This window comes from Dipodomys spectabilis, unplaced genomic scaffold (genome assembly GCF_019054845.1).
Source record: "Dipodomys spectabilis isolate Male_0828 unplaced genomic scaffold, ASM1905484v1 ptg000297l, whole genome shotgun sequence".
Lineage (NCBI taxonomy): Eukaryota > Metazoa > Chordata > Mammalia > Rodentia > Heteromyidae > Dipodomys > Dipodomys spectabilis.
Window position 1 is genome coordinate 22,268,529 of NW_024870974.1, and position 17,239 is coordinate 22,285,767.

General features: G+C 39.6%; 1 protein-coding gene across 2 annotated transcripts in view; it reads right to left on the minus strand.

The window, feature by feature from the left end:
* Positions 1-17,239, minus strand: part of Naa15 (N-alpha-acetyltransferase 15, NatA auxiliary subunit) — a 63,758-nt gene that overhangs the window by 27,179 nt on the left and 19,340 nt on the right. For both annotated transcript variants that reach the window (XM_042701570.1, XM_042701569.1), the window contains exons 3-11: positions 14,347-14,451; positions 12,844-13,001; positions 11,137-11,271; positions 8,934-9,087; positions 7,820-7,939; positions 6,571-6,666; positions 4,723-4,829; positions 2,589-2,661; positions 186-355 (exon numbers count right to left, since the gene is read on the minus strand). In XM_042701570.1, the coding sequence (XP_042557504.1) occupies positions 186-355; positions 2,589-2,661; positions 4,723-4,829; positions 6,571-6,666; positions 7,820-7,939; positions 8,934-9,087; positions 11,137-11,271; positions 12,844-13,001; positions 14,347-14,451 (1,118 nt within the window). The remainder of the gene's footprint in view (positions 1-185; positions 356-2,588; positions 2,662-4,722; positions 4,830-6,570; positions 6,667-7,819; positions 7,940-8,933; positions 9,088-11,136; positions 11,272-12,843; positions 13,002-14,346; positions 14,452-17,239) is intronic.

Genomic DNA, 17,239 nt, shown 5'->3' on the forward strand with positions numbered 1-17,239 from the left:
TAACATGAATTTTATTCCATATTTTTGATTCTTTTAGTCATGTAATTTTACTTACATTTAAAATCTATAAAATACAAATGAGATGCAGGAGAGGGAGAGAGGTAGAGAGGGAGGGAAGGAGGGAGGGGTAGGGGTGAGAGAAAGGGAGGGTGAAGGAGACCGTAATATAATTGAAAGACTTTTACCTTGTAGATTTTAGCTTTAACAAGAAAGAGTTCTATCAATGTAGGTGTACTTTCAATAGCAGTATTTATGTATTCCAGAGCAATAGATGGCTGACCAATTTTGTCATAATGTTGTGCCAAGTAGTACTGGACCCAAAGTAATGTAGTTGGTGGTTCCTCCTTTCCATCATCTTTAAAATACATGGCACAGGGAGGGAGAGAAAAGAAATCAAGATTACGTATTGTGTAAATTTTTCAAAACCCAATGAATATAGTCCTTATATTTATAAGGAAAAGTAATTGGAAAATGCTGATCATCAAAGGAACACAATGATGATTAATCTATAAAACATGGCCAACCCCTTTCAAAAGGTACAATTAAATTTAGTCTGAGACCTAGAAACAAGGAGCAACTTAATAGTAATGTAAGCTTCAGGTCCCAAAAGTAGCTTCCCTACTGAAGGAACAAGAGATCCTCAGGAAAAACAACCAATTCTAGATCTTCTGAGGCAGTGTACTACAATGTACAAGAGAAATGCTATCAGCTTGTACCATGGTAGAAAGATGGAACCATTTGGTATTTGAATTACTGAATACAATTAACTCTGAGTTCCTAATTTTTTGCTTTTTTGTGCCAGTCCTGGAGCTTAAATAAAAATTAGACCCGGGTACTGGTGACTCACACCTGTAATCCTAGCTACTCAGGAGGCTGAGATCTCAGGATAGTGGTTCAATGCCATTCTGTATCTCTAATTAACCACCAGAAAGCCAGAAATGGTGCTGTGGCTCAAAGTGAGAGAGCTCTAATCTTGAATGAAAAAGCTCAGGGACATCACCCAGGACCCCGAGTTCAAGCGCCACGACTGACCAAAAATTATTTATATATATATATATATATATATATATATATATATATATATATATATATATATATATATAATTTGTAATCTTTAAAGAATACGTCTACAGTTTGTGCTTTTATAGAATTGTTTTTGGGGGGGGAGGGGCTGGGAAGGCTCAGTGGTAGAGCGCTTGCCTTGCACGCATGAGGCCCTGGGTTTGATTCCTCAGCACCACATAAGCAAAAAGAAAAAAGCCAGAAGTGGCGCTGTGGCTCAAGTGGTAGAGCGCTAGCCTTGAGCTGAAGAGCTGAGGGACAGCGCCCAGGCCCAGAGTTCAGGCTCCACGACTGGACCCAAAAAAAAAAAAAGAATTTTTTTTCGGGGGGGCACTGATCATGGGGCTTGAACTCTGGGCCTGTGTGCATTGTCCCTCAGCACTTTAAATCAAGGCAAGCACTCTGCCACTTGAGCCATAGCACCACTTCCAGTTTATTTTGACGGTTTATTAGAGGTAAGATTCTCATAGGCTTTGCTGCCTGGGTTGGCTTTGAACCTGGATCCTCAGACCTCAGCTTCCTAAGTAGCTAGGATTACAGGTGTGAGCCACCAGCGTCCTGCAGTTTTTAAAGAATGTTTTAAATTTTAGGCTTTAGGAGGAAAAAAAGTGTACTTATCATGTTCTTCCTATGTAAATCCTGAGTCAAAACATATATAACATGAAATTCTATTTTCAGATAGAAACACTAACTGCCAAGTGATAGAAGTAATCTTGATTATTCCCTGTTATGTTTAGAACACAAAAATCAAACCAATCAAATGAGCAAACCAAAAATATCACATCAAATTTCATCAAACTTGGAATTGGACCTATCCATTAAAAATTTCTACAAAAAAAAAATTTCTAGCGGGGCACCTGTGGGGCACTAGAGGCTCACGCCTGTAATACTAGCTACTCAGGAGAATGAGATCTGAGGATTGCAGTTCAAAGCCAGCAAAGGAAGGAAAGTTCATGAGAGACTCTTATCTCAAATTAACCACCAGTAAACTGGAAGTGGTGCTATGGCTCAAGTGATAGAGCCCTAGCCTTGAGCTGAAGAACAGGGGAACAATGCCCCAAGCCCAGAGTTCAAGCTCCACGAATGACAAAAAAAAAATTAATTATAGAAAGGAAAAAAGAGGAACTTATAGCCATGTTAGTACGACAATTGTATAATGATTATGTTTTAAGTCTTTCAGACACATTGAAATATTCATAAATGAAATGATGTCTATTTTGGGATTTTCATTAGAATGTAAGAATAGAAGCTTAGTGCCTTCGGATGAACTATGTCTAGGTATAATCAAAGCTTGTCAAGCTTGTATTTTCACTTTTAGTTTCATTCAAAATTGAGATACTTTATCCCAACTAGTTGCACTCTCAGTCAACTATTACACAATATGCAAATTAGTGAGTTTCCATCATATTGGGAGAAAAAAGTATATACACAATGCTAATCGAACAATTAGCAATGACCCATTAACCCTTTCATAATGTACTAAAAAATTTCAGCATATTTTTAAGGTATAAACTACAAACACTTACCATTAGGGTTAAATAAACGACAGCTTTTCAGAGAAGTTTCATAACCTACAACTAATTCTTCTATGATCGCCACCTACAGTACAAAGACAGAAGCACACTTTAATAGAGAAAAAATAGATGGTTACTATTTTTGTAAAAAATGTGTTATTTACACAAATGCCCCTTTATATAATTTTTTTGAGGTGCCAGTCCTGAAGCTTGAACTCATGGCCTGGAGGCACTGTCACTGAGCTTTTTTTTTTTTTTGCTCAAGGCTGGTCTCTACTATTTAAGCCACAGTTACATTTCTGGCTCTTTGGTGGCTAATTAGAGGTTAAGTTTCTTTTGCAAATTTTCTGGCACAGGTGGCTTTTGAAGCATGATCCTCAGATCTGAGCTTCCTGAGTAGCCAGGATTACAGGTTGAGTCATGAGAGCTCTCTCCTATAAAATTTTATCTCTGGGCTGGGAAGGTGGCTCAGTGGTAGAGTGTGCTTGCCTTGCTTGCATGAGGCCCTGGGTTTGATTCCTCAGCACCACATAAGCAGAAAAAGTCAGAAATGGTGCTGTGGCTCAAGTGGTATAGCACTAGCCTTGAGCTGAAGAATTGAGGGACAGTGCCCAGGCCCAGAGTTCAGGCCCCACCACCGACCAAAAAAAAAAAAAAAATTTAATCTGAGTAAGAAGTTTTAAAGAATCATTTTGAAGATATACCGTAGGATATGACTTTCTAAAAACTTGTAAGTGAACTCCTTTTCCCTGTCAGAAAATAACGCATGCGCAGAGAAATAGATGGACGTAGAACAAATGGTTTTAAGTGAAATAAGTCAAGTCAACCTCAGAGACACAAATGGCACATTTTGTCTCATGTGCAAGTTAGATCTAAATTACACTGGGTCATGATACATTATATAAGATTTTAGTAATTAACACACACTGAGACCAAAGGAGGATATTCTTAGGAAAGGAAAAAAAAGATGCAGTGCTTATGTACATGTGATCACATAAACCAATATTCATGGAAATGAACTCCAGAAAATGGAAACAAAGTTTTTCCTTTCTTTTTATCTCGTTCATCTGTCGTTAAGATGGTAAGGGTGTGGAGCACAGAAATGAAGGGACAAAGGGTGAACAAATCAGCAGTGGTGCTCACTAGACACTATGTTGAAAATGAACTATACAACTTGTGGGTGGGGATGGGAGTGAAAACCTGGGAGAGGACAAGGGAAATGTACTTTGCCTGACTTACGTAATTGTAACCGTTTTGCACATCACCTTTATAATAATTATTTTATTTTTTTAAACAAAAGAATGCATCAGCAGAACCAAAAACTAGTAAGGGGTAAGACAGAATCAGTGTTGTAGATGATTTATATCTTCATTCATTTCCACCACAAACTATATAAATAACAACCACAATTAATCATCTGCTCTTTAAGAATCAAGAATCAAAAAAAATGCTTTGTGAAAAGGGCATTTTCTGTAAGTACATGGTAAGTCAATTCTCAATTTCACAATCAAGAGAATTAATAAAACTTAATCATTAAAGAGTAGGGTATCTGAAGTGTGGGAGAATATATGTCTGGTCCACTTTTTTAAAAAAAACCAATAAAAAGTAATTAACAGTGGTTGGGAAGGTGGCTCAGTGGTAGAGTGCTTGCCTTGCATGCATGAGGCCCTGGGTTCGATTCCTCAGCAACACATAAGCAGAAAAACCCAGAAGTGGTGCTGTGGCTCAAGTGGTAGAGCACTAGCCTTGAGCCGAAAAGCTGAGGGACTGCGTCCAGGCCCAGAGTTCAGGCCCCACAACTGGAAAAAAGCAAAAACAAAAACAACAACAACAACAAAAAAAAACAGTCCTGTTAGGGAACTGGACATGGGACAGGATCAGCAGAAAACTTCATTAAGTACACTGATTCATTACAGCATAAAGCTGAAACCAAGGAAAGTATAGTAACAGTAAATTATTGAGGGCAGAAAGAAAAGAAATGGTGAAAAGGAAGAAAGAGGTATACATAGAGGCATTAAACTGCTTTCTAGGAAAACATTATCAGAGTTACGAAACATATAATACTGGACACAGATAATCAAAAACTAAACATACTGAGCAATGGAATAATAGAAAAGGAAAGAAAACATTATGTTTTGATTTTTACCTTTTCTTTGTCTTTGTATAGTGATCTCAAGGTATTGAAGACTGGTGGACAACCCTTGCTAAAATTCATCCTCAGAAACTTATCCAAACATTCCTTAAACTTCTCACCTTGGAGAGAAAAATCTGTTGGTTTACATTTATCCATACAATGATGCATATCATGAGACTTCAATATGCAATGCACATTTTTTAAAAATCAAGGAAAAGTGGACACTGATGGCTCACACCTGTAATCCTAACTATTCAGGAGGCTGAGATCTAAGGATTGAGGTTTGAAGTCAGCCCAAGCAGGAAAGCCTGCAAAACTCTTAAATCCAATGAGCTACCAAAAAAACTGAAGTTGAGGGCTAGCCTGAAGCACAAAAAATACAGTGCCCAGTCCCTGAGTTCAAGTCCCAAGATCAGCCTTCCCAGCCCCACAAGAAAGGAAACCTTAGCCTAGGGAGGGCAGTGGTTCAAGTCTAGCACTTGGGAGGTAGAGACTGGCAGTTCAAGGCTAGACTCAAACCAACAGTTAGGTGTGGTGGCCCATGCTCATCATTCTATCTATGAAAGAACAACAATGGCTGGGTACAAAGGCACACACCTGTGATCCCCAGTGACATCAAGAAGTATACACTAGAGGAACAAAGTTCTGGTTAGTCTAGGCAAAAAGAAGACCACTCTTTAAAAAGTATCAATGTGAAACCAGGTACTGGTGACTCACACCTGTAATCCTAGCTTATCAGAGGCTGAGAGCTGAGGATCCAGGTTCAAAGCCAGCCTGTGCAGGGAAGGCCACAAGACTCTTGTCTCCAATTAACCACAGAAAACTGGAAGTGGCTATTGCTTACGTGGTAGAATGCTATGCTGGAGCAAAAGAACTTCAAGGACAGGGCCCAGGCCAGAAATTCAAGCCCCAGAACCAGTATATTAAAAAAAAAAAAAAAAAAAAGCCGGCACCAATGACTCACTCCTGTAATCCTAGCTACTTAGGAAGCTGAGATCTGAGGAGGGCAGTTCAAAACCAGCCTGGGCAGGAAAGTCCAAGAGACTCTTATCTCCAAATAACCACTAGAAAACTGAAAGTGATGCTGTAGCTAAAGTGATAGAGGACTTGCCTTGGGCTAAAGAGTGCAGGGACAGCACCCAGACCCAGAGTTCAAGCCCCACGACTGACCAAAAAAAAAGGGCTGGGAAGGTAGCTCAGTGGTAGAGTGCTTGCCTTGAATGCATGAGGCCCTGGGTTCCATTCCTCAGCAACACATAAGCAGAAAAAGCAGAAAGTGGTGCTGTGGCTCAAGTAGTAGAGCACTAGCCTTGAGCTGAAGAGCTGAGGGACAGTGCCAAGACCAAGAGTTCAGTCCCCATGACTGACCAAAACAAAAACAAAACTATTAAAAAGGGGGCTGGAGATATGGCCCAAGTGGTACTTACTTACCAAGCATGAGGCCCTAGTTCAAACTCCGGTACCACCAACCAAAATAAAATTAACTTGAGCCAGGCACTGATGGCTCATGTCATGAGGCTGAGATCTGAGTATCAAGGTTCAAAGCCAGCCCAGACAGGAAAGTCCATGAGATTCTGCTCTTCAATTAGCTACCAGAAAACCTGAGAAAAGCTGTGGCTCAAAAACAGTAGAGTAGGGGCTGGGAAGGTGGCTTAGTGGTAGTGCTTGCCTTGCACGCACAAGACCCTGGGTTCAATTCCAGGCCCAGAGTTAAAGCAGCATAACCAACAAAAAAATAAAAGGGTAGAGTGTTAGCCTTGGGCAAAAGAGCTCAGGCACAGTGCCCAGGGCCTGAGTTCAAGCCCCAAGTAACTTTAAATTGTAACAGCATTTTCCTTCTTTTAAAGTGTTCTCACTTACCAGATAAAAAGTTTAATGGCAGCCTTCTTGGCACCAATCCCCTAGGGTATTTAGTCCAGGCCTCCTCATATATTTTTAGCCGTTCTAACATATTAGCTGCAGACAAAGAAAAATAGTTGTATTTTACTAGCAAATCACAAGTTTCTCAAAATAATTCTTTAAAATCACAATTCAATTTTATTAATAAAATTAATTTCCATGTTTTCCTATCTTAAATACATATAATCATATAAAATACATAATTTATTTTATCCTATTCTGATTTAGGCAAGCTTTCAAACTGCAAACTTCTGAGTAAGTCTCAGTTACTATGCATTACTTGGAATAGCAGAATAGACCTGAAACTTCTGATCTACCTTCCATTTCTTCATATATTGTTTCTTTTACTCTCAAGTGCAAGTGCTAAAGTCTGTCTCCAGTTTAATCTTCCCTTCACTCATTTTCCCTGTCCTCTATTGTGATCTATCTCACTTTCAGTCTAGTAAGATTTTATTTCAGTAAGTAGGCCTTACATTGCCCAGATTCCTCCTTAGAACTCTCTCCTAGCTATTTGTTTCATGGTTATAATTCCCCATTTATCTTATTCCTCTATCACTTCCACCACCACATTACTAGCACTAAATCCTATGAAAACATCAATCTTTTTTTTTTCAAAGTAATCTCCAGCAAGGCTTCTCTTGTATGTACCAATGGAATTTAAAAGGCTTACTACCACCCTTGAAGAAAACAAGTGTGCCATACCACATCAGTGGGCAAGAAAGGATACTTCCTATTTGTTTCTGGATCTGTCTCCACAGTGTATACTTACTCGTAGGAGACAGTAATGAGCAAAGGGCACACAGACAGCCTTTGAGTTTCAGTGGTAAAAATTTACTCTTTTCAAAATTTACTCTTCCAGGCTGGCTATACTCATGACTACAGGAGTCCACTCTTTTTCTGTCAGTAAGATACATTGCATTCATTATTGGAAATAACACACTGAATTCCCAACACATATTTTGAATGCTACTATGAATTTTTAATTTTTTTTCCTGGAGTTATTTCTGCAGTTCTGTTCTATATCATTTCTATCAACTTGTAAAAAAAGAGATTTCAAAACATGCTCAATCTGCAACATGAAACACAAGCAATATACTTTTATATTCAGGGTCTGAACCAATGGTTACCTACTGTTTTTATTGCTGTGCTTTACTGAGTTAACAAGCATTAACAAAAGAGTTTACCAAAGCTTAACTTTAACCAACTCTACCTGGCTTGAGTGCTTTTTCTAAGCCTTTGTAATAGGCCCAGTTTTCAGGATTTCTCTCTTGCAATCCTCTATAAACATCAGCAGCATCTTCCAAACGGCATAATTGCAAGAGAAGCTCCCCTGATTAACAAACAGAAACATCAACCAAAATGACCATGGAAAAACCTTACAAGTTTTAACTTTTTAACTTTTCCTAAATGTTTCTCTTAAAACCTCATTTTGAATCAATGTAGGGAAGTAGATGGGGCTGATATCCCGCTGAATTCCCAACTCCACTGAAAACGATTGTTTATCATATTGATTTTATTGTCTTGTTTAGAAATATCATGTCTACAAGGGAAGCTGTGGCTCAAGTGGTAGAGTTAGCTTTGAGCAAAAAACTCAGGGACAGCCCCAGGTCCTGAGTTTCAAGCCCAAGGACCAGTACGCTTCAAGAAAAAAAGAGGCTAGATAAGAAACGTCGTCTTCACAAGTTCAATTCTTCACAAGTTCAACTCAACAATTAAAAAAAGATGCTTTACTAAATCACTCTATGGAATTGTGTTTGCAGTTCTCATCTCTTATACCCATTGTGAAGGTAAGCATTTCTCACTTCACAAATTACACAGTGTAAGGACAGGCACTAGTGATCATGCCTGTAAACCTAGTTACACAGGAGCCTGAACTCTGAACATTATAGTTCATAGACACCCCAGGCAGAAAAGTCCATGAAACTCTTTCACTCCAATAAAACTACCCCCCCCCCAAAAATATATTTTTAAGTGAATCAACAATTTTCTACCATAAAAGGCTAAAGATAGTCAGGCATTAGTGGCTCACACCTGTATACCTAGCTACTCAAGTGGCTGAGATCTGAGGATCATGGCTTAAAGCCAGTCTGGGCAGGAAAGTCCTTGAGACTCTTACCTCCAGAAAACCGGAAGTGGCACTGGGGCTCAAGTGGTAGAGCACTCACCTTGAGCTAAAGAGCTGAGGGACAGCGCCCAGGCTCAGAGTTCAAACCCCATGAGCAAAAGAAAAAAAAGGCTAAAGATATTCAGTAGCAACTAAATTATCTTTCAGTCTTGTCTTTGCTATAATTAAATATTAGAATAAGTGATATTCTTTAAAATACCTTTGGTTTCTTCTACAGCAAGTTTATCACAAATTTGTTTTTCATAGGTACAAAGATGTTCCAAGGCTTCTCTATAGAGACCTGCTTCTCGAAGGACTTGATTCTGATATAAAAGAAGTTCACTGTATTCATAATCCACTTTATCGGGGGATGTCTGTGTAAGGATATAAGGAATACTAACAATAAGAATTTGCTTTCCTATTAGAAATTAATTTATACACTAAAATATAAAGTACAAGGATATCAAATTAAAAAAACTTTTAGAAATTCTTAAATACCTGTCTATGTAACTCTTAATTATTATCTTCTAATATTAGTTGAGTAAAAACCCACAAATCTTTAAAGAAAAATCAATAAATGGAAACAAGGAAAAGCTCTTCACAGCTGATGCAAACTAAGGAATCTAGGAGGGCTGGGCACGCAGTGGCTCACCCCTGTAATCTTAGCTCCTTATGAGGCTGAAATCTGAGGATCATGGTTCAAAGCCAGCCCAAGCAGAAAAGTCTGTGATTTTTATCTCCAATCAACCACCAAAAAGCTGGAAGAAGAAAAAGTAAGCACATTCACTGGTGGCTAAGACCAGAAACCCTACTCAGGCTGAGATCTGAGGACCACAGTTCAAAGCTAGCCTTGGCAGGAAAGTCTATGAGACTCTTTATCCCCAATTAACCACCCAAAAACTGGAAGTGGCACTGTGGCTCAAAGTAGTACAACATTAGCCTGGAGCAAAAAGAGCTCAGGGACTGCATCCAGGCCCTAAGTTCAAGCCCCACGACTTACAAAGGAAAAAAAATCTGTAAGGAAAACAGAGTCAGAGAACTTCCATATTGCAGCCACTACAGAAACGTTTGGGGGGGGTGGGGGGAGTAACCAACGAATACTAAAATTATTGGTTCATAGAATAGCTAAACCATGGATGCAGTCTAGGTACACATCCAATGATGAATGGGTAAAAAAAAAAATGTGATTTACACACACACACACAAGAAAGAAGAAGAAAACAATGCACTGGGCACTGGTGGCTCACACCTATAATCCTTGCTACTCAGGAGGCTGAAATCTGAGGTTCACGGTTGGAAGACAGCCTTGACAATGAGACTTACTTTGTCAGTTATGGGGCTTGAACTCAGGGCCTGGGCACTGTCCCTGAGGTTTTATGCTGAAGCCTAGTGCTCTACCACTTTGAACAAAACACTACTTCCGGGGCTGGGAAGGTGGCTGAGTGGTAGAGTGCTTGCCTTGCATGCATGAGGCCCTGGGTTTGATTTCTCAGCACCACATAGAAAAAAGACGGAAGTGGTGCTGTGGCTCAAGTGGTAGAGTGCTAGCCTTGAGCTGAAGAGCTGAGGGACAGCGCCCATGCCCAGAGTTCAGGCCCAGGGACAGGACCAAAAAACAAAACAAAACAAAAACACTACTTCCGTTTTTCTCATGGTTAATTGGAGATAATAGTCTCAGGGACTTTGCTGCCTGGATAAGCTTTGAACCACAAACATCAGATCTCAGCCTCCTGAGTAGCCAGGAGTACAGGTCTGAGCACCAGCACACAAATCTGTGAGGCTCTTCATCTCCAACTAACTACCAGAAAAGGAGCTGTGGCTCAAAAGTTGTAAAGCACTAGCCTTGGGCAAAAGAGCTCAGGAACAGCAACCAAGAAAAAGAGAAAGAAAAAGGCAAAGGAACAGGGACAGGGAAAGAGAAAAATAGAGCTAACTATATACAATCAGATTCCCAACTGGAAACTGTAATGAGGAAAAAGCTATTACAAGATATTTAAGTAGCACAATTAGTTAAGTTTCAATATGGATTTCATAGCTTCTATATATTAACTAACTTTGACAGTCTGTATGGTAATACCTATATAGTTATTAACCACTATTATTTATTATTAATATATTTGCATGTGCTGAGGATCAAATACAGAATGTCATGTATTCAAGGCAAGCACTTTGCCAATGAGTTAAATTCACTCTTCTAATGAAGAAAATTTAAATAGAAATATAGGTCAGGGATTTTAAAGCAAATATATCAAACACTTATCACTAGTTAATGTAAGTGAATTCCTACATTGAGTTCCTTTGTACTACTCTCACACATTTTTGCAGGTTTGAAGTTGTTCCTAAATAAAAGGTTAGTCAGACAACGTATACTTTTCTGAATGACATACAGAATCGTATTTAGTAAACGCTCTTCTTGATATTACCTGTTGTGTTTTCCTAAATTCTTCTAAAATCTTTGCTGCCATTTCATAATCTTCTAATAAATGGTAGGCAATAGCATAACCAATCCATGATGCTCTCTGTGCAGGTCGAAGCTGTAGTAACTGATATCTCGTTTCCTTTAAAGAGAAAAAACACATTCTCTTAGATTTCAGTCAAAGCAATCCTCCTTTGGAACATCAGATTCACTCATTCCACAGTACTATGTTTTTTGCAACCCAATGCTGAAAACAATGATAGAAAGGTTTAACCCATACCATGTAGCTGTACAGAGGCAAAAGAATACTTTTATTCAAGAATTACAATGAAGCCTTATAAACTAATGTTGAAATTTCAACTCAATACCAGGTAGTATCCTTCATTTCTTCATCTTTCTACTCCAAAAAGAGACTGGATCGATGAAGACAGTACAAAGGAAAAAATACTCAGAAGTTCTTTAGAAAATATAACACCTAATTAATAAGATATACAGGAAAAACAATTCCAACAGGTTACCCATGGAAGGTGGGGTGGTGGTGGGGAAGGACTAATAGGAAAGAGGGACTAAATAAATCCAAGACTGATTTGAGAGTTAATATTGAAGCTTTAAAATTCATCAGTTGGGGGCTGGGAAGGTGGCTCAGTGGCAGAGCGCTTGCCTTGCATGCCTGAGGCCCTGGGTTCGATTCCTCAGCACCACATTAAGCAAAAAAGAAAAAAGCCGAAATTGGCGCTATGGCTCAAGTGGTAGAGTGCTAGCCATGAGCTGAAGAGTTGAGGGACAGCGCCCAGGCCCAGAGTTCAGGCCCCATGACCGGACCCAAAAAAAAACAAAACAAAACAAATAAAATGCATCAGTTGAAGCTGGGCGCCATGGCTCTTGACTGTAATCCTAGTTACTCAGGAGGCTGAGATCTGAGGATAGTGGTTTGAAGCGAGCCCAGATAGCAAAGTCTGTGAGACTCATCTCCAATAAGCTACTCAGAAAAAGCTGGAAATAAGAGCTGTGGTTCAAGTGGTAGAACACTAGCATGAGCATAAAGGGGCTCAGGGACAGTGCCCGGGCCCTAAGTTCAAGTCCCAGGACTCTAAAAAAAAAACTTCAGCAGTTCCAACATAAAATACAACATCAATAATGAAAATAGACCCTGCTAAAAGCATCACAGTCTACTTTTTAACATAGTGAAATAACCTTATAGTCATTCAAATTTGCCTCACCAAAATATATATAATATATACTTTAATAACTAAGGTAGTAGGTGTGGGGGCTTTCCAATAAAATTATTTTTTAAAAGTAGAATGGGCTAATGAAGAACTCCAAAAGGCTGAATGTAGTGGAAATAGATTATTCACTACTATGAAAAGTTTTAAAAATGATATGGAAGACCGGGTGCCAGTGGCTTACGCCTGTAATCCCAACTACTCAGGAGGCTGAGATCTGAGGATCGCGGTTCACAGTCAGGCTGGGCAAGAAAGTCCATGAGACTCTTATCTCCAATTAGCCACCAGAAAACCGGAAGTCGTGCTGTGGCTTAAGTGGTAGAGCGCTTGCCTTGAGCTGAAGAGCTGAGGGACAGCACCCAAAGTTCAAGCCCCATGACTAACAAAAAAAAAAACCAAAAACTGAAAAGTGATATGGAAAATGAATGAAGAAGTAATCGAAGCTCTAAACAAAATCTTCAGCTTAAAATAAGTTTCCTCAAATCACTCACTCTGTACCCCTCAAGGTCCCTCATCTGAATCTGCAGCAGGGAGAGGTCCCTTAAGATCTGAAGGTTGTCCTTATCCCACTTTAGTGCATTTCTGTAACACTTAATGGCTTCGTCATACTTCTTGTCTGACCTCTGAAGAAGGCCATAAACATGCCAACCTGAAGAATTCAGTTAAGGGTACAACCTACAAGACAAGCATTATTCTACATCATTTTCCCGGAACCTTGGAAAACTATAGCAATTTCCAAAATTATGAACTTAAAAGAGGTCGGAGATACAAAGATAAAAGGGAACAAAACAGAAAAGAGCATAGCTTTTAGAGCCAGAGAAAAGGATGCCGAAGTCTGCTTTATTAACTCTGCAAGATCTCTTATGTTAGTCTCACTGATTCCTCATTTATGTTAGAAGATCCATACATGAAAGCAAAGTAGTAATGACTAAATAGGATACAATACATGAAATGCACACTGGCTGATATAAAATAAATGTGAAGTAAGTCTAAGGAGTTATCTTTATTACTGAAAGGAAAAAGAAAAATACAATACCATCTTTAGGACAGCGCTTAGTACAATAAAAGTTTCAAAAAGTCAATTACACATTATTATTATACATAATGTCAAAACATTCAAAGCTGGGTGCTGGTGGCTCACACCTATAATCCTAGCTACTTAGGAGGATGAGATCTGAGTGGTCTGAATCCAGCCAGGGCAGGGCTGTGAGACTCCAAATAACTACCAAAAAATAAAAAATAAGTCAAAGTGGCTCAAGTGGTAGAGAACCAAAATTTAAAGCACAATAAAATTCAGTAATGGAGCTGGGTGCCAGTGGCTCACACCTGTAATCCTAGCTACTCAGGAGGCTGAGATCTGGGGCTCGCTGTTCAAAGCCAGACCAGACAGGAAAGTCCATGAGACTCTTATCTCCAATAAACCACTAGAAAACCAGAAGTGGCACTGTGGCTCAAGCAATAGAGCACTTGCCTTGAACTGGAAAGCCCAAAAACAGCACCCACGCCCAGAGTTCAAGCCCCAAGACCAACCAAAAAAAAAAAAAAAAAAAATTTCCGTAATGGCCAAAGCTTGTCTCTGCTTTAAAGCTAACACACTAGCTACCTCCTCAAATGACCAAAGGGGCAAATTTCCTTAATTCCATTTATGAAGGCCTCTTTCCTCACTCCCTCCTTAATAACATCAAGTATCAACACCATCCCTGGTGATTAGGATTTAGCACATGAAGTTAAGTGTGCAGGAACACTTAGGCCAAAGCAAAGCCCCTCTCATTAAGGCTGGGAAAAGCTATCATGGATAATTTAAAAGGCAAGTCCCATTTTTCTGAGAGATAGAAACATCATTAAAACATGAAGGCAGCTTGTAGTACTCATTTAAAAATAAGTAATTTCCTCTGGAATTGCACAGTAAGAGGCATATAAACTTACGGTTCTGAAATTATGGCCTTAATTCAAGCACCCCAACTCAATTCTTAAATTTATTTCAAAAAGGATACACACATGACTCTTCAAGTCATTTCTCAAACCTCTACGAACCAGTTCATAAGCTTCTTCCTTTTTCCCCAAACAGTTCAAAGTTAATCCTTTCATAGCCAGAGTTTCTATTTTTAATAACAAATGGGAAAGAGAAAGATAAAAGAAATTAAGCATTAAAAATAAAAAGTTAGCAACAGACAGTCATACTTTCAAAACCAAAGACTATACTATGTTTAGAACTAATATTTTCAAGATTATTGATATTTTAAAGGTTTATATGGAACTAAAATGTTTTTCAAACCCAACAAAAACAGAAATTTCTAGATTTTTTCTTAGAGGCTCACCTACATTTTTTAGATAAAAACACAAAAAGCTCCTATGTCTAGAAAGATAAGTTAATGATTCATCTACTAACATACAGTAACTATTACTATTCCTTTTTTTGTGGGAGGGGCGCCAGTCATGGGCTTGAACTCTGGGCCTGGGCACTGGCCCTCAGTTCTACAGCTCAAGGCAAGTGCTCTACTACTTGAGCTACAGTGCCACTTCTGGTTTTCTGGTGGTCAATTGGAGGTAAAGAGTCTCATGGACTTTCCTGCCTGGGCTGTCTTTGAACTGTGATCCTCAGATCTCAGCTTCCTGAGTAGCTAGGATTACAGGAATGAGCCAACCGTGTTTGGCTATTACTATTCTTAAGAGAAATTCCATGAAAATATGAAAAGAAGCCAGGTAGTGATGCCTGTAATCCTAGCTACTCAAGAGACTGAGATTTGAGGACTGCTGTTCAAAGCCAGCCTTAGGCAAGTGCATGAGACAAGTCTTATTTCCCATTAACTGTCAAAAAGTGCAGCAAAAGCTGTGGAGTGCAGCTGTAGCTCAAGTGGTTAAGTACCAGCCTTGAATACAAAAAAAGCTAAGGTATAGACCCTGAGTTCAAACTAAGTACCTACACAAAGAAGAAGAGGAAGCCGGGCGCTGGTGGCTCACGCCTGTAATCCTAGCTACTCAGGAGGCTGAGATCTGAGGATCACGGTTCAAAGCCAGCCCGGGCAGGAGAGACCGTGAGACTCCTATCTCCAATAAACCACCAGAAAACCGGAAGTGGCGCTGTAGCTCAAGTGGTAGAGGGCTCGCCTTGAGCTGAAGGACAGCGCCCAGGCCCAGAGTTCAAGCCCCACGACCGACCAAAAAAAAAGAGGGAGAGGGAGAGGGTATAAAAAGGGTCAGGCCCAAATAGCACACGTCTATAATCCTAGCTACTCAGGAGACAGAGACAGAGACCACAGTTTAAGAACAGCTCAAAATGGGCACCAGTGGCTCATGCCTGTAATCCTACCTAACTCAGCAGGCTGAGATCTGAAGATGGAGGTTCAAAGCTAGCCAGGCAGGAAAGTCTGTGAGACTCTTATCTCCATTTAACCACCAGAAAACCAGAAATGGTGCTGTGGCTTAAGTGGTAGAGCGCTAGCCTTGAGCTGAAGAGCTGAGGGCCAGCACTCAGGCCCAGAGTTCAAGCCCCACGGCCGACCAAAAAAAAAAAGAGGAAGAGGGAGAGGGGAGGGGAGGGGGACGGGAGGGGATAGGGGGAGGGAGAGAGAGAGAGAAAGAGAGAGAGAGAGAGCGCAAACAGCTCAAACAAGAAGTTTAGAGATGCTTCTCTTAGCAAACCAGCCAGGTATGGTGGTACTTGAAGGTATATCATGGCCTGAGGCTAATATAGGCAAAAAAAAGTACAAGACCCAACCTGAAATATAGCTAATAAAAGAGATGGGGGCATGGTTCAGGTCGAGTGCTTGCCTGGCAGGCACAAAGTGTGAAGTTCAAACTCCAATTCCGCCCACCCACCACTCCCCCTACACATACTCACATACAACAGAAACAAACCAAACTAAAACCAGCAAAAATTTCTATCTTGAGGCTGGGAATGTGGCTTAGTGGTACAATGTTTGCCTAGTATCATGAAGCTCTGGGTTCAATTCCCGAATACCACATACACAGAAAAGGCCAGAAGTGAGGCTATGGCTCAATTGATAGAGTACTAGCCTTGAGCCAAAGAAGCTCAGGGACAGTGCCCAGGCCCTGAAGTCAAGCCCCAGGACTGGCAAAAAAAAAAAAAAAAAAAAAAAAATTAAATTTCTATCTTGAAAAAAACTTTCTAGGGCTGGGAAGGTGGCTCAGTGGTAGAGCGCTTGCCTTGCATGCATGAGGCCCTGGGTTCGATTCCTCAGCACCACATAAGCAAAAAGAAAAAAGCCGGAAGTGGCGCTGTGGCTCAAGTGGTAGAGCGTTAGCCTTGAGTTGAAGAGCTGAGGGACAGGGCCCAGGCCCAGAGTTCAGGCCCTACGACCCGACCCAAAAAACAAACAAACGAACAAAAAAAAACAACTTTCTATAAACCTGTTATACAAAGCTTAAATTAACCTTCCAATCATCAATATATACAATTATCTATATTTCTATCATTATTTTAAAATAATTCTGTGGATTATTAAATGCACAAGTTGCTAGAACATCAACAGATAAAAGAGTTGAGAAAGTTTTCAGAAAAGAAAAATAAATTCAATGTGTAAATATAATGTGTATCCTATGATGCATGAAGAAATGAAAATTCTCATGACTTGCCTAATTTTGAAGGCCATAATTTTAAACTTATAGAAAAAAAAAGCTATTTGGAAGAAAAAATAAATAAAAATATAATCATAAGGGAGATACAGCATGTACTACTTTTAATTTTTGTATTAGTATGTGGGAACTTAAAATTTTTGTATAACTAATGTAAGCTAATATAAAAAGAAAAATTCAGTTCAACATACTTCAAACAGTTTCACTTCATATCCAACTTGTTTTCTGATATGCTAAAATATGGGAGGGGTTACATTTTAGAACTAATGAAATAAAATGTGGAAAATTGTA